This window comes from Gymnodraco acuticeps, unplaced genomic scaffold (genome assembly GCF_902827175.1).
Source record: "Gymnodraco acuticeps unplaced genomic scaffold, fGymAcu1.1, whole genome shotgun sequence".
Classification (NCBI taxonomy): domain Eukaryota; kingdom Metazoa; phylum Chordata; class Actinopteri; order Perciformes; family Bathydraconidae; genus Gymnodraco; species Gymnodraco acuticeps.
The window spans coordinates 519,065-544,529 of record NW_022992199.1 but is presented as its reverse complement, the minus strand read 5'-3'; the positions used below and the strand labels follow the sequence as shown (position 1 = coordinate 544,529).

The window sequence follows — 25,465 nt, the reverse complement described above, 5'->3', positions numbered from 1 at the left end:
TTCATTGAATCCGCTAATACAAAATGTGAATCACCAAGAAATTAACATTTACATGTTATTATAGGTTAAAACCCAGCAGCAGTATGCAATGTCATTTAAATAAGCTCCACCTTTACCAGCTGTGATGAACACATTAATGGTAAATGGACTGTACTTATATAGCGCTTTATCCAGTCTTTAAGATCCCTCAAAGCGCTTTACATACCGCATGTCATTCACCCGTTCATACAGAGCAGTTTACCTTACTCTAGGACCTAACATTCACACATATTCAAACACTGTTGGCCATCGGGAGCAACTCAGGGTTAAGTATCTTGCTCAAGGATACATCGACATGTTGACTGCACGGGCTGGGATCGAACCCACAACCTTCTGGTTGAAAGACGACCGCACTCCCTCGCAGCCACAGTCGACCTGCCGCCTGCCAATGCATCAATAATCAAAATCTACTAATGTAATATTAACGATTCTGAAATTGGCCATTACTAGTACTTTCAGGGTACTTAAGTATATATTGATACCATGTACTTTTACTTTAGTACAATTTACTAATGCTGGGCTTTAACATGTAATAGTCTTTTTACGATTTAGTATCACTACTTCACTCAAGTGTCAAATCTGAGTTCTTCTTTCACTACTGATTTGAATAATGGCAGGAACTGAACATCATGTATGCTAATAAAACCCCTCAGAGCGGCAGTCAGGATGGTGAGTGTGACAATGATTGTGGTTATCAGTGACAGTTTTGGCAGGCGGCAGGATGTAGCAAATGAAGGAAATGAGACTGTCTAGTGCTGCAAAACCATGGTGACACAGATTGAGATTAAAGCGACTCTGTTGTTTAGTCTGAGGCTGTTGTGGTGAATGCGTTTCAAAAGTCGCTGCGCTCAGTACAGATGGCTTCAAGGTGGGAAACTCATTTAGCTTTGACCCGATGTTCAATAACCTGACGACCGGATCCTTAAAGCAAGAAAATGTTAAAACAAGCTGGCGGATACACAAAAAGTGAAGCCAATGCGAGAGTGCCCTTAACCTGCAGTCTTTCTAATATCCAGCCTGGGGGGAAAGAAGTGCAGGAAGTATATACTTAAGTAAACTAATACTTAATACTAAATAGTAAAAATACCCTGTTACAAGTGACAGTTCTCCATTCAAAATCTTACTTAAGTAAAAGTACAAAAGTATTGGCAATGAAATACTCTTGAGTACTAAAAGTAAACGTACTTCTTCAGCATAATTGACAATTTTCCGAATCACATTAATCCAGTTGTTCCATTAATGTCAGTCACAGCTGGTAAAGATGGAGTTCATTTTAATGACATTGTAGGTCGCTGGATATTTCTATCAATAAATATATGTACATTTTTATTTATAAGTGTGTATAAGTCCGGCAGTGGCTCAGTCAGTAGAGGCTTGGACTGTGAGCCGTAGTAAGTCCCCGACCAGACCTAAATATGGAGTGTGGACTGCTACTTGGAGAGGTCCCAGTTCACCTCCTGCCCTGCCGTGGTGCCCTTGAGCAAGGCACCGGACACCCCCCTTCCCCCCTCACTCCCATTGCTCCCCGGGCGCTGTACAATAGCTGCCCACTGCTCCTAGTACTAGACTCCTGGTACTAGGATGGGTTAAAAGAAGAGAACACATGTCACTGTGTGCTCTGCATGTGAGACCATTGAAGAGGGTTTCATCCCTCCCATTCTATCTATCTATATTTTGTATCAGCTAGTAATCTAAATCTATAAAGCTGTTAGACAAATGTATTATAGTTAACATATAATATTGCCTTATCAAATGTAGTGTGGTAGAAGTATAAAGTAGCAACATGAATATTTGTAAGTACCTAAGAATTGTACTTTACTTGAATAAATGTACTTAATTACGATCAACCGCTGTGTCCATGGGTACTGGTGAATTTTGTTTCCGATTGTATAGAAGTCTATGAAAAAATTACCCTACTTCCTTCTTTATTTATAACCTCATTAAAGATGTCCCATTTGTACTGTAGCAATATGTCTGGATTTTGGTCTCCACCTACTCCTGTGAAAAACGCCTGGTTCTTTATCTGCTAGTTTTAACCAGCTGGTCGCTCACATTGTGTCTCCTGTCTCTCCAGTGGGTCTATCGGAGCCTTTGAGTTGGAAACAGTTGTCTGCAGCAGTTGATGAATGCATGAGACTTACAGTAAATGTGTTGTAAAACTAAAATAATGACCTAAAAGCGGCTTTACAGAGCTGCAGAGCTGGGTGTTAATTACCCATGATTTGGCACTATTACAAAGACTCATTTCATTGACTTAAGTTGACTCAAACTCACCAAGACTTTACTCTTATTGCTGTCAAAAATTTGAAGTATACTGTATTAATTTTGACCCCGTAGACTTGAAATAATAAGTGGGGATAATACCAAAATCAAATGACTTCCCCATCAAAGCTCATTCTGTGAAGATTAAATAGTGTGACAATTTGTCCAATTAGTGCAAGCCTGACTGTAACCTTGGAAGTGCACCGGCTAATGCTGGTCATATGATACGAGAGAGTGTGGAATGATAAGCATCACCTGTAAAAAGAGAAGAGGCGTGGGGTGAGTTTGAAAGCAAACGCCAAACCTTTAGCCGGGATGCTAGTCACGCTACTGTCAGCTTTGCTATGCTAAGCCTAGTCAGAAATAACACACCGGATCACATGAGCTCTCAGGCTCATATCTGATGCTGGATCATTGGAAACATTTGTCAAGTCACATTACAGGAGTCACTCAGCAGTGTCTTTAGACCAGGCATCATTACAGCTCACTGTAAACCTCTAGCTTGAAGTGAGCTAATTATTTGTCAGAGGATTTTCCAAGAAAAGGCTTTTTGTTTCTGTTACTGTTTCACTTCTCAAGAGCTATATTTGAGTTGTCGTAAGGGCTGCAAAATATGAGGAAAAAAGGGGATTTACGATAAAGTTTAAAATCTGTAACTAATTAATTAAATATATTTGATTAGGTTATATGTCTGCAAGATACAAGGACATATTTGATAATGTCAGGTATCGCGATAACGATTATTCTTGAAAATATATAATGTGTTCAGATCTGCTTTTTTGCAGCTTGTTGCTAAAATACAACAAATTGAATACATCTAAATAAATGTATTTACCAATTGAAGGTTATACTCAACACAAAATACATTACATGTTACTTGTTAGACGCTTTTATCCAAAGTCATTTGGGGTGAAGTGTCTTGCCTAGGGACACAACGACATGCCTGCAGTGGGGTTTTAACCTGTGACCCCCTGATCCAAACACCTACGGACAACCCAACCCCCCACATAAATAAAGGGAATAATAATAGTTATGGCTAAGTCCAGTTTAACTCTAGAGGGTTAACAGCATGGTGCATATCTTGTAAAATAACACATATAGACATAATGTAATTTAATATGTTGTTACTATATTAAAGTGTAATGTCGAAGTATTTAGTTTGACTCGGAATACCTTTATTAGTCCCACAGAGGGGACATTTACATTGAAGAAAAGAGCCAAAGACAGCTTAATGTTACCTAAGAAAGAGTTACTCCTCTTCTGCCTCATCTCCTACTCGTTAAAACCTATTTTCTCCAAACTAACAAAAGCATAACGGAGCAGTTAATCCTCCTTACCTTCCCAGAAGACTGGATTCCCTTTATCATGGCGAGGCAGACCATGGTCCAGGCAGCCAGCAGGCACAGAGTCATCCTCCAGTTCAGACCTCCGCCCTCAGAGATGTTGTTGGAGATGTTTAGGGCCTCGCGATACCAGTAGTACGTGGTGGCCGAGCTCTTTTCACACTCTGGCACCACATCTGAGGACAACACGGTACAAGATAAGCACTGAGGCCTTCTGATAGGAGTTAAAGGTTGAATTGATCTGTCAATCAGTCTTAAAGCTGGAGTAGGACGTTTATTTTTAGTGTCAATGGGCTAATATACCATAATAACCTTTCAGTATTTTGAAATTCAAGTGGTTTAAGAGGAAACTAGACTTTTTTATCTTGGATTTGTTCTTAGAATATAGTAAACCTAGCCTGTGACAGACGACTTTGGCAAATCACAGGTCAATTCAGAGAGAGATAAATGCAGATCTGGTGCACATTATTTCAGAAACCCTGATTCAACCAGGGAATATGTTTCAGTTTCAGAACATTCCAGCATTAACAAAGAAAATTCATGTAGGGAGACAGACAGTGGCGATCCTAGAGTCGGTGCGGGCCCTAGACAAGCATTCACTGAGGGCCCCTCGAGCCAGCTTTCCCCCCCCCCGGAGTGGAGCAAGGCAACACAACTTGCATGGGGCCGCCTTGAGGGGGTTTCCCGACATGTCGTTGCAGTCAATTAAAGGGTGTTTCATGTTGTCGTTGCTGTGGACCTTCTTAATCTACCTTCTTTGGGGGCCCCCTTCTGGTCCGGGGCCCCAAGTAGTTGCCTGCCTTGCCTGTTCGCAAGGAGCGCCCCTGGAGACAGATATGAAGTGTTGCTCAGGAGGAAACATTTTGCTAAAAGTTTCACTTTCTGCTAACCAAGCCAAAGGGTTGCGTCTGCCGCTAGCTAAAGGCTAACGTTAGCAAAATGTTCTCTCCATCTTTGAAATGTTTGCCCTTAGTTTCGCTAGCTAGAGACTCAAATCACAGTATATTATCTTAAAGGGTTTTCAGGCCTACAAGTAAGATCACCTATAAATCGTATGGTTGATGTTTGTAATAAATGACTAGTACCCGTAAAGGTTACTATGTTATAATGTTTTTTTCTTTGCCCACCCTGGGGAACCACCTAAAGTTACTATGTACTGAAGGCTTACTATGGATTTTTTCTAAATGACCCCCAAACTAAACCACCTACCCCAGCTTTAACAAGTGTATTTGTGTCTTACATGTCATGGTCTTGTTCTTGACCAGCGGACACTCGTGCCACGGCAGCGGCTGCTGGAAGGACTGAGAGAAGTAGAAGAGACTCCAGCTGATGATGACGTTGTAGTAGAGAGCCACGAAGAAGCACACCTACAGGAAACAGGAGGGAGTTAGCTTCAGATACACACAACCAGAAACAGTGGATAGATATGTTTAACTTTAGAGGTAAACAGTTATCATGCGCTACCAAACATGATCGCCATGTATTCTTTCTCTTTGTTATTGCTATTCCTTTTTTAAAATCTTATTTAGACTTTTCCTGTTGCTCAAAGCGCTTGACTAAACTATTACACTTCCTGTTTTGTAGATTTATGAATTGGGGTATAGTGCGTTTGAGGTTACAGTAACAATGATCATTTAGATAGATAGATTCAACTTATTGTCATTACGTAGTACAGGTACCATGTAACGAAACGGTTTCTCTGCATTTGACCCATCCTAGTGTTAGGAGCAGTGTGCTGCCATTAAGTACGGCGCCCGGGGAGCAGTGTAGGGAACGGTGCCTTGCTCAGGGACACCTCGGTAGCACTTGGTCTTTCCGGGACTTGAACTGGTGACCTTCCAGTTGCCGAGCCAAGTCCCTATGGACTTCGCCACCACCGCCCCACACAGTTTAAAAATAAACAACTAAAAATGAAATATCCAATCCTCTTAGTGACCAAATGTTTCAAGAATAGTATTTATTATTATATTTTGCATTCTTTATTTCTATTATATTTTTTCAAATGTTGTGAAAACATAATTGAATGAAAACGTTTTTCTTATATTTTATTCATGAAAGTAGCATAAAGGCAATGATAAGTCTACGTATTGATTACTCATAGACAGGCATATAATCGACAACTATGTATTCTTTATATTATATCGATAGGTTTGAATTTTGGACTGAACGCCAAGCTGTCAAGTTGGACTTTTAGAAACCAAAACATATTACAATTTTCTGACATTTTATAAAGACCCCAATTTATCCCAATTTATATGAGCTTTGTGTATTAATGTTTACGTCTGTGTTATTTATTTACATTATGAAAGGTTGTGGTTATAAACAAATGTGATTGGTTGATGAATACAAATGCAGTTACAGATCTTAATTGACTATTCTTAGTCCTACAAAGCTGTATCAAGCCTTCCTTCTTCTGCTTCACTTGAACTTCTCTGCTCCACTCACCATGCAGCTGGCGAAGCCGATGCCCCCCAGGCGAGGGCTGATGTAGTTCCAGACCCCGATGCTGCCCCTGCGGATCCGCTGACCCACCGCCAGCTCCAGGAAGAAGAGCGGGATGCCGATCAGGATCAGAAGGATCAGGTACGGCACCAGGTACGCTCCTGTCAATCAGAGACAACACACAGAGTTAGATTACATTAGATCAGCGGTTCCCAACCTGAAGGCATTGCAAGTGGGCCGCCAAATAATTAGCAAAACATTATTATTTGTGGGGAAACATTTTCATTATTAAGATTTATTCTTTATTTGAACCTCTTTTCCTTTCTCTTTCTTGATCCTCCTTAGCAACGGTCATTAGAGTCTTTGACAGCGGTCTCTAATACTGGATTCACAACGTGTCACATGTTCTGAATTGACCAATCAGAAACCTCCGTATTGTTTATGGTTGAATGTGGGCCACGAAACATTTTTAGATTCTTAAGTGGGCCCCGAGTTGAAAAAGGTTGGGAACCGCTGCCTTAGATTTACCTTATTGATCCCACATTGGGACATTGTTCTGTCACAGCAGCATGTCAACAAGGCATTGCACATAACTTAAAAATTGAGTTAATAATAAATATATTTCAACAGTAGAAAAAAGAAAGGGAACTATTGAGTATTTAAATGAAGCACATGCAAAGCTGGAAAACAGTTGCATCAGATAACCGTGAATAGAAACCATTTCACCATTTCCTAAAACACACCCACACACACGCACAAACACACACACGCACCCACACACTCTTGATCTGCCACATGCTATATTGAAACGACAGCCTCCTATAATTTAACTGCGACCTAATGTGCCCCTGAATGTGACACATAAAGCACATACAAGCACACAGCAGCCTCTTCAATAGTATACTTCTCATTATCTCTGACTGTTACCAACATATAAAACTACACACATCTGTTGAGCTGCGTGTGTGTGTGTCTCTCCACCTAATACATGCGCCTTGGGGTGTGGTGCAATCAAATAATTCTGCCAACCAGGAAATATACTGTAGTCTCAAATTACCTAAATGACAGTGGGATTACTGCGAGGCGCATTGCCAAGAAAGCATTCCTCTCTAGAATTAAGGTTTCAGGGCGAATGACTAACATTAAGACAGGCTGTAATAGTGCAGTGCTTTAAAATACAGAGGGGCACATCTCTTGTGACAGAGACACTGCCAGGCACATGATGGCTGGAAGAAAACATTAGAACCAAAAAGTCTTTGTTGTGAAGAAAATGGCCGGTGGTTAGTGCTCAGAGGCACCAGATTTTAAGATAATGGGTCTTTGATTTTCCTCTTACTGTACATAAAGGGTAATGTAGGTATGCATGATGCTGAGGGTTTTGTTTGCTCCTTCTCACGTGGAGCTCCTGTGTGCGCAGTGCAGCTTTCATGCCCTAAACCACGGAAATCTCACGGTTGCATCATCTCAAAGCTACATGTCTGCTGATGGAAAACCAGACGATCTCTTCTTGAAAACAAACTTCTGGAAGTGCTCCAACACAACAACAAAAAAACCTTGCACTGAACATCAAATGTGGCTTTAATGTGACCTTATGTGAAAGAGGTACTATTATGGTTGTTGGGGTTTTTTCTTTCCTGTTATTTTGCATTTAACTGGTGTGAAAAGGCTCACATCTCCTGCTGATTTATGTTTTGGTTAGCCAAGTAATTGATCAATCAACTAATAGTTAAAGTGCTTCGAAAATATTTATTTATATTTAATTGAAGGAACAAAAAATGCTACAAGATTGCATCGTCAGATTTAGGATTTTCGCTTGAGCAACTTGTCATAGTCTGTGTTACTTTACATGCTTTGTTCATTATTTGAAATTTAAAATAGTTTTGAATACATTAAAAAACATTGAAATATGTTATAAAACTAGTTTGTTTTGTTAATAGTTTAGCTTGATTGTTAGAAACATTTCAAAACGTCATGGCCGCTGATGGAAGACCAGCCAATCTTTGCTAAAAAACACACTTTTTGAAGTTTGAAAAATCCCCTTTGGTGACTTTCCCCCGGGGCACGGGCTGAACCACAACACCTAATGTTGAGACTGTCTGCTCGACGTACTGTAATGTTTGCTGTGAGTCACTGATGACAGCGTCAACACTTCCTTGTCTTTTAACATTAGTTTCATCCCTGGTTCAACAGCGTTTATTGTTTCATCGGCCGGACGTTCATTCACATCCTTCCCTTCATCCTGCTCCCCCACATTGCGTTTGAATGGGAGTGGTAACAGACAGGGAAGCAAATGTGTGTCTATTGTTTTAAGCGTGTGTGTCTAAGTCGTTTCTAATATTAAAAAGTCTAATTCTGGGTCCACAAGTACACAGTTCATTCTGGGAAGAGGCTTCAAACATCAGGCAGCATAACAAAAAAACCTCCATTGTCTTTAAACCCAGGACCGTCTCCTTCAAACACTTGAGAAAGCAAACAGCCTGATAAAAGTGCACTTCATCTGTTCTTAAAATAGTTTCCCTTTTCTCTTCCCTCATAGATCACTTACAGTAAATATCTAGTTCATTCTGTCTCGACATTCTTTGTACATTTTATAGCTACAATGGGCGTGGACGGATTTACAAACCTGTAGTATGAGCAACGAGTTATGATTCACAAGATTAACCTTAAATACTGCTCTGGACAGTGTCTGGTCGAAAGACAATAAGTAATGAGCTTAAAATACATTTAAATAAAACGATGTCTGCGCGAAAATGATCAGTTGTGCTTTTATAAAGTGTATTAAAATAATTTGGAATATGTCACTTTTTACTACATTCTGACATTTTATAGACTTGAAAATAATAAAGTAAATATAATTGGTAGATGAATTGATAATGTTTTTTTTATTTCAGCACTGTACTTGCCACACAGTTATTAAATAAAATATAATTGTAGAGAAAGCTAATAGAGACACTTGTCAGATCTGTCTCTGTTTTAACCAGAGCTGTTTAAAACAGACCTGAAACATGAAAGGATCTTTATGGTAACACACACACACACACACACACACACACATACACATGCATACACACACATTTTCATTTTCAAACTCTACCAAGCTGCCAACCCAGATATCATCCAATACAACTTTATATATGTATTACACTGCTTAGTCGAATACTTGTTTCTGATTGGTTCATTTGGACATTTCCGAGGTTGTTAATACTCGCTAACAAGCCGCTGCTAAGCATATCATGACCGTTGCTAAGGAGAATGGACCGTTGCTAACTATGTCTAGATTTCTTTCAGTGCTAATGACATTTTGAGGACTTTTGGTCTTGTCTGTTTACATATTTGAATTGAAAAATGTGGTTGAGGTTCAGTAAACGATGTTAATGACGACAAATAAACTTGACATGGATTTGAGATTACACCCTGTCTGGGCAACCTGTCTGACGCGGTTTCATCATCAGCTTTATCAGACAGTCAATGGCTTCACATCATCTCCAGGTGGGAAGAGTAGCACCGTATCACCTGCAGATACCAACAGTATTAACCCTCATGGAAGAATGACAACACTGTAGGAAGTAGGTCGTCTTAGGAAATGTGTTATGATTGTGTTGAATGTTACTCAGACCACAGTCAGAGCTGCTCACAATGATTCCCTGCAGCAGTGATTTATATATTTGGTTTGACGGCTGTTAGAGAGACACAGATGGTCATGTGACTCTCATGTTGACCCTGAAGGTCAGTGAGCAGTCTGGTTTTGACACACGAGTACAACATAGGAAGGACTGTGTTTCTCCATCTTCCTTACACACACTTAAAATCCTACACATTGCATCTGTTATAATACCTGCATTTGTTTGGAGCGTTTCAATTCTAATGATCCATTGAGGATTAACCAGAAAGAGTCTTTTTAGTGTCTAATCTGATGATACATTTAGAGTTTTTAGAGGACATTGGCTAATCTTCCCTTTTAATTATAATTCTTAACATTGTTTTAGACATCTACTTTCACATTGCTAAGATGTTGAAGTGTTGAAGGACTGTGCCCTCATAGTATAAACATAGTGACATAACAAGTGCTGCATGCAATGTGGACCCACATACTGTACAAAAAAAGAGGAAGGCTATACTTCTGGTATCTGATTGTAAAGAAATCTAGTTCCAGGAACTTTCATTGTTGTTTGATTAGATAAAAAGGGTATTGCAGAAAGGCCATAGAAGGGAATCCCCCAGAATGTATTTTCTCCTCTTTTTCGTCCTCTAGTATCAAATACAACACAGATTTTCCCACACTTGAATTTATATATTTGCAGAAACTAAAACTAATGCTTAGTCTTCTTTGCACCTTATGCATGTAATTCATTCTAGCTCCCACCAATGATGGTCCCTCTGTAGTTTTTAACACCTGTTTTAATTTGAATGTCTGTCAAATTATGACATGTTATTGCATAGTTTGACAGTTGTCTACGCTAATAAAGTCTACTTAAAGTTTGGCCCGTTATTTCTCATTGCTAATAAACGTTTAGTGCTGGCAGCTTTACTTTTTACTTTTGTGTGACTTTTGACTTATTTACAACCTTATCTTAATGCTTTAGTTTGTCACACAGTTGAAACGCAAGCTTATGCAAAGTAATAATAACACGTTCAATATTTTACATTTCCAGATTGAAGCTACTGTAGTACTTTGGTTAGTTAAATGATATAAATGTAAAAAATAAGAACCACGTTTCAATAACCAAAATGGTCCTTTAAAACCCTCCTGTTGTCTTCGGGTCAAATCTGACCGATTTACTACTTTCATCAATCATAACTTTTTAGTTTTACATTCGATTGCATTAAGGCTCTATGATATCCTTCACAGTAGACATTTAAACATATACAATTGCTGATCACCACTTTCATTGAATGTTGGATGATTTAGTCAACTTTGTAACACCCATGGTGTTCCAGGTAAAAAATGACCGCCATGAAGAAAAGGAATTAGTAACCATCCGGATCAGATAAAACACACACACACACACACACACACACACACACACACACACACACACACACACACACACACACACACACACACACACACACACACACACATACTCTAGATGTGTCCCCCCCTTATGTGCTCAATCCCTGCATGTGAATCACACCTGGCACACACAAACACAAACACACACACACACACACACACACACACAAAACAATTTGACACATGTCCCGCTCTTATGTGCCCATCCCCCCACATGGATCACACCTGGCCCACGCAATACATGTTCAGTGTCTGTTCTTTGTATATTTACTGCAGTGTTTCATGTATGCCAGTAGTCTGATAAAATATGTACAGTTTGAAAGGGTGTTAAATGAAATTTGGTGATGATTAATGGTTTTTGTGTTAATGTAATAGCAGTTAAAACAGGACCGGTCAAATTTGACCGCGAACACCAAAGTAAGGGGGGAAACGAAGACAATAGGAGGGTTAAGTTACTTTTTGCCATCGTTTTGCAGGCCCAGATGTACTGTTCAATGAGTCATCACTAATATTATTGGTGTCTTTGTAACAGTAAATATGCAGTGGTGTTTAGTGTTAAATATTTATTGTAAATCATTTAGTATAATCACACAAATTCTGTGTTTTGTATTTAATAATTCTGTGTTTTGAACGTTCAATACCTGGCTAGGTCTAGAATCAGTGGGCGGAACCTCCAGAATGTAGTCACTGTACCCAGAAGATTATTTTTGTGGGGACTTCCCCCCCCCCTTCATATTGTGTCCCTCACGTTTTCTCTTGCCCCTTTTGTGAACATGAGAGGAGTCAGTGTGAGGGATAACTAATTTAACACTAATTTGTTGTATATTGTCAGTAAATAAACGGAGATCGCCTCGACTGTATGCTGGCTCGGGTCTCATCCATCAACAACGTAAACACAACACATGCAGACACTGCGAATTGACACCGTTACTTTCTGTTGCTTGATTTACAACATCTACCATGCTCTTAATGCAGGTGACTCACCCCCTCCGTTCTTCTGGCACAGGTAGGGGAACCTCCAGACGTTGCCCAGGCCTACGGAGAAGCCCACCTGGGCCAGGATGTACTGCAGCTTGCTGTTCCAGGCCGGGCGCTCCTCCTCCTCGTCTCCGTCCGACCCCCCCTTCCTCCACGTCGCACTCCTTCCCTTCCCCCTCATGGTTGTTGATGATCAGCGAGGTCTTCTTGAAGGTATCGTCACGGCCGTCCTCGTTGGAAAGCAGGTCTTTGACGGACTCTGTGACATCGTCGTCAAGCGCTCTCTTGACGCCCTTGCTGTTTTTGGGCATTTGATAAAGCAAACAAGGGGCGAGGGGTGGAACGTCTTTTGAGTTTCAGGCTGGGCAGGCGTCTGGGGAAGAAGTCACTTTTTGACAATGCAAAAGTTGTTTGTTTGTTTTTGACAGTTTGTGGAAGTTGAGTGATGAGAAGATGGTTTATTTCGTCATTATCACCAGATGTCTGCGAGGAGAGGAGGAGAAATCGCAGTTAGTAAACAGCCCATAGTTGAGTCAGTGCTTTGTCACTGAGAAAACACATTTGATGATTCGCTGCTAAGAGTGCCAGCATTTGAGTTTGAGTTTGGTGTATTTACTTTAAATATCAGTCTGACTGGTTTTACCCTGAACTACCTTTGTATAACCAACACCTGCTAAAAGACGACAATAGACTTCATGTAAAACTTGTTTTAAGATAAAAAATGTCAAATTAAAACACACTACTTATATTAAATAAACCAAATAAATGAAAAATACAGTAATTTAACTAAACAGCCCACACAGTAGAGTGTTTCAGTCCCATTTCAATCATACTTTTGTGTATTTTTATAGAAAATCTTTCGTCATGTTACACTCTGTAGGCCTACTTATCCCACACTATCTTATCATCATGGGGGGAAAATTCAATGCAGAAAATGATTGCTTTATCGGGAGCAGAGTTATTTCTCACATGGAGATCACATGGCTGGCTGGGGCAGCAATGAATGGGTACATTTTTTTATCACAGGCCATTGTTCTACAACACAAACAAAACGCGGCAGGGAACACTATGTGGACGGGACGGTGACAGGTCGGTCCGGCACGATCACGTTTCCAACCACCTGAATAATTGAAGGGAGTGGCCGATTTGCATACGGACCCAAACACTGTTTTGATGGCATGGGGAAAGCCCTTCAAATATGAAAGGGTATCACGTTTCAAAACACAAATGGGAATGTGAGCAGACATGTGCATGAGCAGAGGGTTGCTGAACAAAAAAAAGGGTGGAGGAAACATGGAGCTGGGGTTATCATCATTTATCAGATTTAACAGCACACCGCTATGATTTTCACAATAAATAGCTTGGGAAACATTAAAGGGTGCACCTAAATGCAGGTTAAGGTGCACCTTTTTAAATGTTAGCATCATAAGGCGTAGTGTTTTGCAATATAGGCTAACGCATTTTATTTTTGCGTAAAAATTCATCACCGAGGCGAAATATCCCAGAATTATTGCAAACCATCTTGCATCGATACAACATGCAAACCCCCCCACATTCTTTCAACAGGCATAGGATTAAGTGATTAATAGATTTCCTTTAACGCTTCCAGATTAGCTTGGTTTGTATGAGGCTATAAGGCCATTTCACAAGCCAGTGCACGCAACACAGCGTAAAGGAGCGCAGATGCTGAGTAACCTTTATTATAGGAGGATGTGGTAGAATACACCAACGCACATTTGTAAATGTCAACATACGGATGTGGTTGGGTTCATCTAAGGATGATTAATTAACGCACAACATGCTTCTTTTTTTCGCCCTGTCAATAAACGGGCCTTCAGTAAGGGATGCACACAATGAGAAAAATTCGGATGGAGAAAGGAAGTAGTGAATCATAATAATAGAAAAACACCAAACAAGTCACACTGGTGCCATGCGGCTCGTTGTTATACCCTGGCACAATTTGTCCATTAAGGGTTTTTTGAATAAATTAATTTCCTCCAACCCGCCCAGTCCTCATGACACCCTTATGAAGTGTTTCATCATTCAGTAGCGCCACATCCTGCGCACTGGCACCCTGGCCAGCCTCGCACACGCGCACGCACACCGCGCACACAGACCGCACACAGACACAAACATCAAGCCATGCCTTTATCATAATCAAGCCCAATTAAGGATGCTGCTGTTTTTACTCACCAGTGTAGAATATCAGTCGTCCTTTTCTGAATTGACGAGTCTCAAGGAATGAAATTGTGAGAGCACATGCACGGAGGAGGCATTATCACTTACTTCTATGTAAACCAGTCAGGCCGATGTGCTGCCTCTGTCTCCGGAGCAGACGCTTCTGTAGCTCTCAGACAGACGCATGGCATCTGCATGGAGGGGTGTCCTAATTTAAAACACCTATTAAAAATGATTTCCCAATCTTCATACACAAAAATCTCAACGTATATGCTTTTTAATCGGTGTTTATGTTGTTATGTATTATTCTTTATAGAATATCTAAGATTTAACGTAGAATTAGAGTTTTTCTTTTCTCGCACACCCCTGTTGTTCACTTGGTACGGTCCACTACTACTCGGAAAGGGGCTGGCTCATGGATGAATGCAATGTGCCTCTGTTTATAAACGCTAATTTCCCTCGATGGATATTTATACACTTGGACACAATACTAATTTATTTGTGTATGGAATTTTCGTATAGGTTCACGTAATGTATTTAGGATTTAAACCCGTACAACAAGAGGGTTTATTTGGTCAAGGTCGAAGTACTGCGCGTGCACCCCGTGAGGCTAAATCACCATATAGCCCAGACAAGAGAGAAGTCTTTTTTTCTATAACAGAGAAATACAATTATGTTTACACATAGGACTTTATTTCTAATATATAGGGATACTTTTCTTTACTAGTGAGTTTATTTTAATGAATACTAATATCATAATTTATTCAAGAATCGTATTGTGCGATAAAATGCCACGATCATACAGTTTAAACGTTTTGTCCTCTGGAAAATACAACATACACATAATAATAACACATGGTGCTACTAAATAACATACATAAAACAAGAAGAATTGTCACCACTTAACTAAATTGTTGAATAGGCCTCATATTTATTTATGAACAGATGTAACAAATAACAACAGAAGGAAACAGTAGCCTAGCATGTATTTGCCCCCAACATAGGGGTAATTTGATTAAGTTTGGTCACAGACTAAGCTTTCCAATTGTATATATGTATATTAGTAGATGAAAAAGACAGTTAAAGAATGGCCAATGTGTTTTTCTTTGCATCACTTTTTGAAACGGCATTGTGTTTCTCCTAATGGCTCCAGTGTGTTTGCACCTGTCAGCCACCGTAGTAATGTAAGTAACAAGAAACAAGAATAAAACCAAATCTCCCCAACTTCAAAAAATGCATACATTTTAAGGGATACAGGGGGGATTTTCTAAAGTATGTTTGTGCCATATTTACACAACACAAGTCCCTACTTGACAAAATGCACTCGATGGACACTGTGTACGATGAATCACACTTAAGGTGGCATTACCTGGAAAAAGTTGCCTATTTGTGATTTCTGGATTTTTGACAAAATTAAGAGATGGATTTCTCGAAAGTGTAACGAACAAACTGAACCCCCTCTTTGTCCTGAGTTGCCCCACAGTCTGGTGTGAGATCCACCCACAGTGTTCCAGGTGCACTGAGGAAATCATCACAGAAATCTCTCAGGAGTTGTCAGGCGCTCGTTGGCAGGCCAAAATGTGTGTGTGGGAGTGTGTATCTGATGCTCACACAAATCCTCTTACTTCCAGTTCAGAGCCTTTATCAGAACCCCCCTGAAGGATGAAGAGTATTTCAGGCAATGTGTCGAATATCTCTCTGCTCTCCTGTCATGAACGCAGCCCATCGTCCTTTCTTTGTGTACCAAATGTGCCTTGCTGCACTTTTCCCTCTCTGCAGGAGCTCAGCCTAAGTAACGGTCGTATTGATTGATGCGAATAGCCTCCATCTCATTAGCAGCACAGAAACCATGAGAGTAGTGCACATCTTGTTTGGCTGATGACACTGTAGTTTACTTACAAATTATTAATGTCACCACCCATTAAAAAAAACCAAGAGAGGTTTTTTATTATCGAATAATCACCATCTGTTCTTAGTGAGATTATTGTTGATCACTAGAACATGTGTTAAATATTGTTCTTCTTTTTTCTCTTTGGCCTCGTTTAAAGTGTATTTTTGAGCATTTGCAGGGGGCCGCTTCACTGAGTGTATAGAAGTCTATGAGAACAATTAAAAATACATATTTTATTGAAAGCAACAACCAAGTTTCAGAGAAATGGGAAATGAAAGAGAAAGTTGTTTTGGGGCTAAGTGTCTGTACTGCTGGTTTACCATCCAACATCTCACCTTCTCTGTTGAACAAGTCACACAGAAACTAGAAGCAGTGGATTTACTGTATGGCATCATGTATTCTGGTGATTGTTAATGATTCGGTTTGTTCTGGTCAGCGATGTTGTCACGTCATAAAGAAGCAGCTGAGAAGAGCATGTGGCCTCGGCTAAAAAAATAGTAGTTACTCAAAGTAATTAAAAACATTAGGAATATCTCTACAGGAGAGTGGCTTCAGGGTCAGACAAAGTTGACATCTTAATTATGGAACATAAGCCTCGGTTGCAGTCATTCAGTAACTCTTATTATTCACCAGGGACTCAATGAATGATGATGACTATAAAACCTTTAATGTTTTGATGATCTTAATCCAATCATTCATTTCTGAAACTAAACTCTCTCAGTCTAATCTGCAAGCAGTAAACTTTGAGAGCTGGAGGAAATTATTTAAAGCTTCCAAATTAGGGGACATTTGAGGATACTGAAACTTCTTGTTGAGCTAATTTGAGAAAGCCACCTTTATTTATGTAGCCCAATATCGGACGCCACAAATGTACCTGAAGGGGCCTTTACAATCTCTACTGCATGTACTGTAGCATCTGTCTGTCGGTTTTAAACCTTGGCTTCGGATAAGAAAGAACTCCAAAAACAAATCCCTTTTTCATCTATATGGCTAATTTCAGTCTTTGTGGCTACAGTTTTTAATCAGTAACCTAAATAGTGTCTTTAAGTTTTCAAAGGGACAGAGTTGATAAGATCCATTATCATACATCGACAATCATGCATTACCGAAGGAATATTCCTGGTACTGAGTATGACGATGGTGTGTGTTTGAATACTGTGTGTATATTTGTATAGATGACAGTATGTAGGAATCAGCTTGTTTTTCAGGGAATCCATGATGTCACTGTCTTTATGGAGTATGATGAAAAGATGACTCTGCTCACGAGACAGACTGTGTGGTGGGCTGCATGTCGGCCATGTGTGGGAACTAACCTCCCATCCCTTGAGGTCATCTGGCGTCAACTGAACTCGATAAAAGGGATCAGACTCAATGTTCACGTAGCAGCAGTGAACCACCCAACTGAGAGTAAACATATCTATCCATCTATGAAGCATATTACTGATTAAACATGAAATGCAGTGAATATAAATGCATATGAATCTTTATTATACAAAAACAAGTCTTGAATATTTACTTTATTGACAGATTTACAACACTGTTATTATATTATATTAAATAACAAAATTACATTGCAACCAAATCTGGCATAAACTAAAGGATGGATCGATTTTGGTCATTAATTATCAATGGCTGTTTCGAAGGTTGGCTGAAGTTTCATTCACTTATTAATATATAAATTCTTAAAACAAGAATTAAACAATGGATTCATTTACACATGCTGTTAGGTACCTGGTGTCTGCGTTCTGTGCTGTTGTTTTGATTTTGGACTGTAAACACAGAGCCGGTCACAGATGGCGGCTCACCTGTTGAATTCTTCATGACCGGACTCTGACTTTGGTAACATGAAGCCTTTCAGCCAACACAAGGTGCCACCGCCAGACCTCAGATGGAAAGTTAAGGCGTATTGGTTTTCACGGCGTCACAGAGACACAAACTGTCAAGCCAATGTGAATTGTCGTGGCTGAACCTGTCTCTGTGGTCCTGCCTTGGGTCTCGTCATGCTGCTTCCCTGATGGCTTCCACAGGATTGTAGCTGACATCCTCGTGGATTCATCTTCTTATTACAGACACATGCATTTCCTAACATTCGGTCTATATGCTGTAAAATGTATTATCTCTTCGATTTACACACGGCATCTATTGCACGTCTGTCCGTCCTGGGAGAGGGATCCCTCCTCTGTTGCTCTCCCTGAGGTTTCTCCCATGTTCCCTTTAAACTGTGGGTTTTCTCTGGAAGTGTTTCCTTGTACGATGTGAGGGTCTAAGGACAGAGGGTCTAAGGACAGAGGGTCTAAGGACAGAGGGTCTAAGGACAGAGGGTGTCGTTTTTCTCATACTGATATTCTGAACAATCTGTGCTGTTGTATTTGCTGTAAAGTGTCTCTACTGTAGGCTATTTTTATTATATGTACAGCACTTTGGCTCGACCAAAAATCGTTTATAAATGTGCTATATAAATAAAACTTGATTTGATTTGAATCACCCAGAGCTGCCATGAATGGACAAATCCATTATTTGAAGCGGCACCTGATTCTTAGAAGTCAACCTCTTCAGACAAAAAAAGCTGAGGAAAAATCTGTCAACCAAATGTTGTCCTTGTAGATGAAATGGTTATCGTACTAAGATGGATATTGAGAAAGTGAATAGGATGCCAGTATATGAGGTAAATACGGGGGGCGTGTGGCGCAGTGGGTTGTCCGTAGGTGTTCGGATCAGGGGGTCACAAGTTCAAACCCCACTGCAGTCAGCATGTCGTTGTGTCTGAGACCCCCAAATTGCTCCTGTGGGGATTGCCCACAGTATTGAGTAAGTTGCTTTGGATAAAAGCGTCTAACATGTAATGTAATACAGTATGTCCTGTCCAGTTCTTTTACAAAAATGTAAGACATTGTTGGAATTTCTTGGTGTTAAATATAATCTGGATTTAAGTCGATAACAATTGTGTGAACAATTCTGAATTGGGGACAAGAACAGGATCCATTTATACAAATCATTTTCAATTCATTACACCAGTGTGTCTGTTCTAAATGAATGCAACTGCTGTGCCTAATTTCATAGACGATTCCTTTAACATCATGGTTTATATTTGTGCTTTTTGAGTATAATTTGGCATCTTTATCTCCTATACTATAACAAAGATTTGAAAGTTGTTGTAAAATATGTTTAAGAAAGGTGATAATTTAACTTTATTGTCACTTTGGAGGTTTTTCTCAAAGGTAACTAACTATACAGCTTTTTCCACAAAAAATCAATTGAGGGGTATTTTATCCTGACGCCATTATAAGTTGAACTCCCAGGACAGGCGAACCCTAAAACCTCTTGAGTTTTTGCATTACAGACACATCAAGAATTCACATCCTGCAACTGTTATCCAATCCTATGATGTAAGTATGTTTAGATTAACTATTTATAACATCATAAACCCTTTAACCTACAGACCTTGAAGGTACGCTATTGTCTTGAAAAGCTCCGTTTTCAACCCAGGGGGAAACAATGTGTATTTCATGTGCTGTCTGGGAGCTGCTTTGAAAAACAGACTTGCCTGTGTGATATGATAGGCAATGTGCAGCTACAACCTGCTCTGATAAAACAAAAGAAAACAGGCAACAGTGACGCTCTCCCTGACAGCCTTGATGCAGTTTTGTGTTCTTTTCTTGTGAAGGCGAGAGCCAAAATGATGCCGCGAGGCCATGAGAAGTGCTGATTGCTGGAGAAATACAAATTGAAACAGTAGATGTGATAAATGTTATCTCCTCCTGCCATGTTGTGTCAATTCTGAGTCAAAGCGATCTGGTTTTTAACTGTGTGTGGTTACTCAAGATTTCGCTTACACCCTAGGGAGTTTTGTGGCCTTTCCAAGATTTTGTTTTGTTGAACAACTGATTACGAAGCTCATGTACGGGTCATCGTGGGTTCGGGTGCTCTCATCTTTTGTTACAGCACTTCTGCTCCTAAGACTTGTGAGTCCCTTTGCTTTTATTGTATTCCTTGAGCTATCATTATCATATTATCACAAGTCCACGGACCAACGATATCGAAACTGCCCGTCATTTGAGCACTGAGGCGAGCAAAGTGATAATGTTTTAGCTTAAGTTTTTGTCAGTAACGTTTAACTTCCTGCATGTTGCTTTTTTATTTATCTAATTATCCTTTGTGTTTGCTGCTGTTCTTTTATTTAAACCAAAACAACAACGGGTAACCTCAACCGTGTTAGCAATAGCAAAAGTAGATTTGATTGGTTGAACCACAATGTTTTATAAACCAATTGTGCTGGGTCTTGAATATAGCCTAGCTAAAAAAAGTCCCATTCCCAGACCAGGGAATGGGACACTGTTATTAATAGCCTAAAAGAGGGGAAATCACTGGTTAATGGTCAAATGTGCTCTATACATGAAGTCTATACATGAAGTCTATACATGAAGTCTATACATGAAGTCTTACACACCTGCCGTGTGGGGATAACATCGTTTGGATCCAATAAGGCCACAAATGCCCTAAATCCCACATCCTCCACATCACTGAATGGCTGTGTATCCTTCACAGTCAGGTTGACCAAGGCCTCATCCAGATCCTGTTTTCTGGTAGCTGGGGGGGAGGGGGGGGGAGGGAGGGGAGGGAAGGGAAGGAAGGGAAGGAAGCTGTGTCAAAGTGGTGCTAGATATACATTTCATCTTTCAGTAGGATTATTGTTTATGTATGAATGGTACAGAGCCAGTTTCTCCATAATGCTTCACCGCAACAAAGGAAAACATAGGGAAAGGTTTTCATGATAATTACTGTAGAAATATCAGGGAAAGAATCCTAATGAGTTCCTTAAATTGGTAATGCCATCATAATACTGAATCTAGTATGTAATGACCCAAATGATAACTCTGCTGGTAGATCAGGAAGTACAATTGTATGGGAGTTTAGTTGAGTCACTTCCATTATTGCGAACATACCATGGTACCTCTACACACTCAAGTACCTAGAGGTGGGTGGTACGGACAATATTGATCTCAAGGTATTTCACATAATTATTTTTAACTATACAGATTTAAGGAACATTGAATGACAAATTGTATTTTTTCCAGGAAATGTCTGATCTCATGCAGATTTGGGTAATGTCATTTGGTCATAATCAATAATTAGAATCCGTAAACTTTATTTATACCGGGGGACATTGGTTGTTTCTCAATGTCGAGGACGCTTGCTTGGTAGCACATGTCTTCTGAGTCACTTGCTTCAGAAGCGAGGCAAGAATACTTCCTGGCATTTGGAAAACGAAGAGTGGAACAGGCTAGCAAGTGTGCAGGTGTGCGTCATATGAGAGGCCCCGCCTTACATTTTCCGCCACAGATTTGGGGAAATTGGTCCGTGCGCAAAGCATTGTGGGGATTTTAAGACCGCGGAGTCTACACATGTGCAGCCTCGAGATTTCTCGCTACGAAGTACGCCGGGCTCGGTAGAATTCCAAGTATGCTGGACATTGGAACAGTCCTTCGGCGGCACTCGATGACGCAGTATGCTTGAAATAGTGGCTCTGGAGCAGCTTTCCTCGACATTGAGAAACACCCATCGTGTTTGATGACAGTTGCTCCATTTTAAAATGAGATCAAATCAAACCTATTCATTTGGATATAACAATTGTGAGCCACAATATCTCAATACTACATTTGGGCCATCATGAATACACAAAAGAACAACACACTTTAATATGTAATTGTTGCCCTGCCATCGACCACTGGCACACATTGTGAGCGGTAGGGTCTCCAAGTCCTCCAGGACATTCCCCCCCCCACACACAGGCCTCACTTTCAACAACATAATGGCAGTAATGTGGCTCCGGCTCACCTCTGGCCCTCGCTGGCTGGAGGTGGAGATGCTTTTCAAAGAGAGGATTAACTGCAGTAAAGCCTCCTCTCTTACGGAGCTGTCCTGTGACACAAGGCCAAGAGCAAGTCATGGGACCGGGAGTAAAGAACAGCACTAACAGCATGCCCAAGTGATCTCTTTACTGTCACATTTTATCCCTCTTATGGACCATGTGGGTGGGTGTTTCCGTTCAAAGCTGTACTCAGAAAATCACAATGACTTATTGGTTTATAATATTGAGAATCACATCCATTAAGTACTTGAGAAAGGTGCAAAACATCACTCCAATTAATGCTTTAGCCGTACTTTAATTCATGTTCAAAAACACTGTATAAGAGAACTTGAAGCTAGGTTCAAGGTTCAAGGATTTCATTGTACCACGAAGGTGCCATTTTGCTACGAAAATGAAGAACATTTGGTTTTTGAGAGTTTGGAAGACAATTTTCACACAAACGAGGAAAGTAGCTACTGGATAGTCTGGTTGAACATCAGAAAAAACGTATAGATCTCTTGCCAGACATCAGCAAGGTAAAAATGCTGTGTTGGGGTGGGAATTGTCCATTAAAGGGGCCCTTTTATGCTTTTTGGGGTTTTCCCTTTCCTGCAGTGTGTTCTATAGTTTTTAGTGCATGTAAATGGTCTGCAAAGGCTAAAATCTCTCTGTTCCATCCAGAGGGAGTTTCTCTCCCACACACAAGTGTTACGCAGCGTCCACACGGCGGCGTGCGTTGAAGCTTGCCGGTGGGTGTGTCTGAAACTCGACCAACAACCAATCACATGAATCTCCCGCCCCGGACACACAAGCACGCGGTTTGATTGGCTAGAGCTTGTACTGGTATATGATTTGATTGGCTGACGCTTCCGTCGAAGCTTCAAAAGTTGAACATTGCTCTACTTTTGAAGCGAGCAACGCGAAACGACGCGACCACAATGCAGCTCTGCAAAGCGTGACGTCACCCCATTCAAAGTGAATGGGCAGAAGCGTTGAAGCTTCAACGCACGCCGCCGTGTGGACGGGCCGTTACACTTGCGTTTCTATTGGCTAGCGCTCCAACACATTGTATGTGATTGGCTAAGGGGCGGGACATCTCTAAGCGGAGGACCAATCACAACAGAGCTGGCCAGCTAACCAATCAGAGCAGACTGGGCTCTGGTTTCAGAGAAAAATAAAGCACTTTCTGAACATTAAAGCAAACATGTGCAGAAAGGGCCCCTCTAATATCATTTGAGCCTCTAGCAGGCAACTCTACTCCACATTAAGCTTTAAACAAGGCAGTTAGTTCTAAAGAAACTGTCAACAAACACCAGCATTGCTGATGTCATTTTAGTTTAATTGAATCAGTGGAAAAGCCAGATTCTCACTCTTAGGACTGGTGTATTTATTCATGACGTCTTTGTCTACGACGTGAAAATACTAAGTACACACTCTGAACTCTTATGAATGGCTGCACTGTTCGAGAGTCAATAGTTGTTCTGCCTTTACAAAAATGAATATACAAAATACCATATAGTGATCAGAGCTTCATCTTAAGGGGGAAAAAAGAAAGAAAGGAGTAATTTAATGTATTTCTCTCTGTTATATGTTTTATCATAGTTGCATTAAATATTTTAAGTAAGCGATCAGTGACTGTCCTCCACAGTGTGACTCTGTTGACAGAGAGCCATTCTGCCTCTACACAGTGGATGTATTTACAAAAAATGTTGGCCTTGCACAAAATACTGAGCTTAGCTTCATATATATTCCACAAACATATACTGTCTTCTGTCCTTTAGAGAAGTAAACAAAAGAGCTCAGACTTAATTTCGCCCCTGGTTGTTAATGTTACCATTGACAGCCCTGTAGGGAAATGCTTTTCACAGCATATGACTGTTAGATATTTGCAAAGAAGACGGTTGCAAATGTGGGGATAAGACCTTATATTATACTATTTTTCAACGTTAGTTTTGGTTACATATTCTTCTTTCTGTGTCTCTGTATGCACCACTTATACCAAAGCAAATTCCTCGTACGTGTTAACCTACTTAAACAGATTCTGATTCTGGAAACATTGGAATACCACACACAGTTTAGAAAAAAAATAACTGGGAAAAAGTGTCTAAATGATTAATGAAATCTACTCGTCCTGTTACTGTAAGTCATTGAACCTGAAGAGGACTACTTCCCCAAGCGTGTAAGAGAGAATTGTGGGAGCAGTTATCCCACGGTCATTTGAAGCGGAGATGAATTTAGGTCACAATGGCAGCGTAATGATAACTCTGAAATCCAAATCTGTGTCCAATTAATTGATTCACTGCTGTTGTGGTTGCACTGAGGGAGAGATAATCTCATTGTTGAGGATGAACTTGTTTGAACTTTTCCAATCTAAAACAATGTTGTGCAGTTATAGTTTGGGAAAGGAGCATAGAATTTACGTCAGATATTGGTTGTACAATTTCAAGAATGCAGCGTATGAGCGATTAGGCTTACAATGGCATTCGTGCAGGATTAGCTTGCTTAATATTCCCCGCCCTCACTTGCCCCTAACATGTTTTAACAACCATCAGCTCTACATACAAGTCGCCTCACTCTAAGAGGCCTATGATCTGGCCCAGTGCATTGAGAAGAATCATCCATATTCCAGCACTGGAGGCTAAAAATGTCACTTTAAGGTCATGCAGGGAAAATATTTTACTTTTGTATGTGACACCATCTTCAGGTTCCTGTAATTTATTCATACCATGATGACTAAATATTAAAGCAATCGCGGACTGGGCATCGGGACGTTCGGGACGAATCCCGATGGGCCGGTACTGAAGTGGGCCAGTCGGACGATGTGGGCCGGTCGGATAAGTCACTAGCAAACCCCCCCCCCCCCCCCCCGTTGACAATTTACTAGCGGTACCGAAGTGGGCCGGTCGAGAGTCCCGGGCTGATTTTTAGTCCCAGTCCGCCCCTGTATCAAAGTCAACGTCAACTTTATTGTCAATCTTTCAGTTTGTGTGTACAGACCATAGACTGGTACAAACAGAGAGATCGAAATACCGTTTCCCACTATCCCGAATATAAAAATACAAATATGTATAAAATATGTATATCCTATAGTATATACAATCAACACTTTTATACATGTCCACAACAATCAATATACAAAATAACAGTCACTTCAATATCTTTGGGAAATATGGTAAGATGATTGAAATGGTTTGACTCAACACCATTCATATCATTATTGTTAATCTGTGATTTGCAACTCGTTAATTTCACATTTGAAAAGTAGACAAAAGTAAAAAAAAAATTGGGTCAGAGATGATTTTTCCTTCCAATCCCTTCTTTCGTCAAAGCCCCCAGTTGGAAATGATAGGCTTGATAACCCGAATGGCTGCCAAGATAATGGCTACAGACCAGTAACAGAAAACCCTTGTCAGTGTAAACACACGGCTGCTATCCAAACCAATGCTGCGTTTGGGCCGGAGCCGCCATTG

At 40.4% G+C, this 25,465-nt stretch overlaps 1 protein-coding gene across 1 annotated transcript in view; it reads right to left on the bottom strand.

The window, feature by feature from the left end:
- Nucleotides 1-14,409, bottom strand: part of slc6a15 (solute carrier family 6 member 15) — a 32,077-nt gene extending 17,668 nt beyond the window's left edge. The window contains 6 exon segments of the mRNA XM_034205545.1: nt 3,639-3,820; nt 4,885-5,011; nt 6,090-6,247; nt 12,085-12,218; nt 12,220-12,561; nt 14,272-14,409. Of these exon segments, the coding sequence (XP_034061436.1) occupies nt 3,639-3,820; nt 4,885-5,011; nt 6,090-6,247; nt 12,085-12,218; nt 12,220-12,389 (771 nt within the window). The 5' untranslated portion in view covers nt 12,390-12,561; nt 14,272-14,409.
- Nucleotides 14,410-25,465: the final 11,056 nt, after the last annotated feature.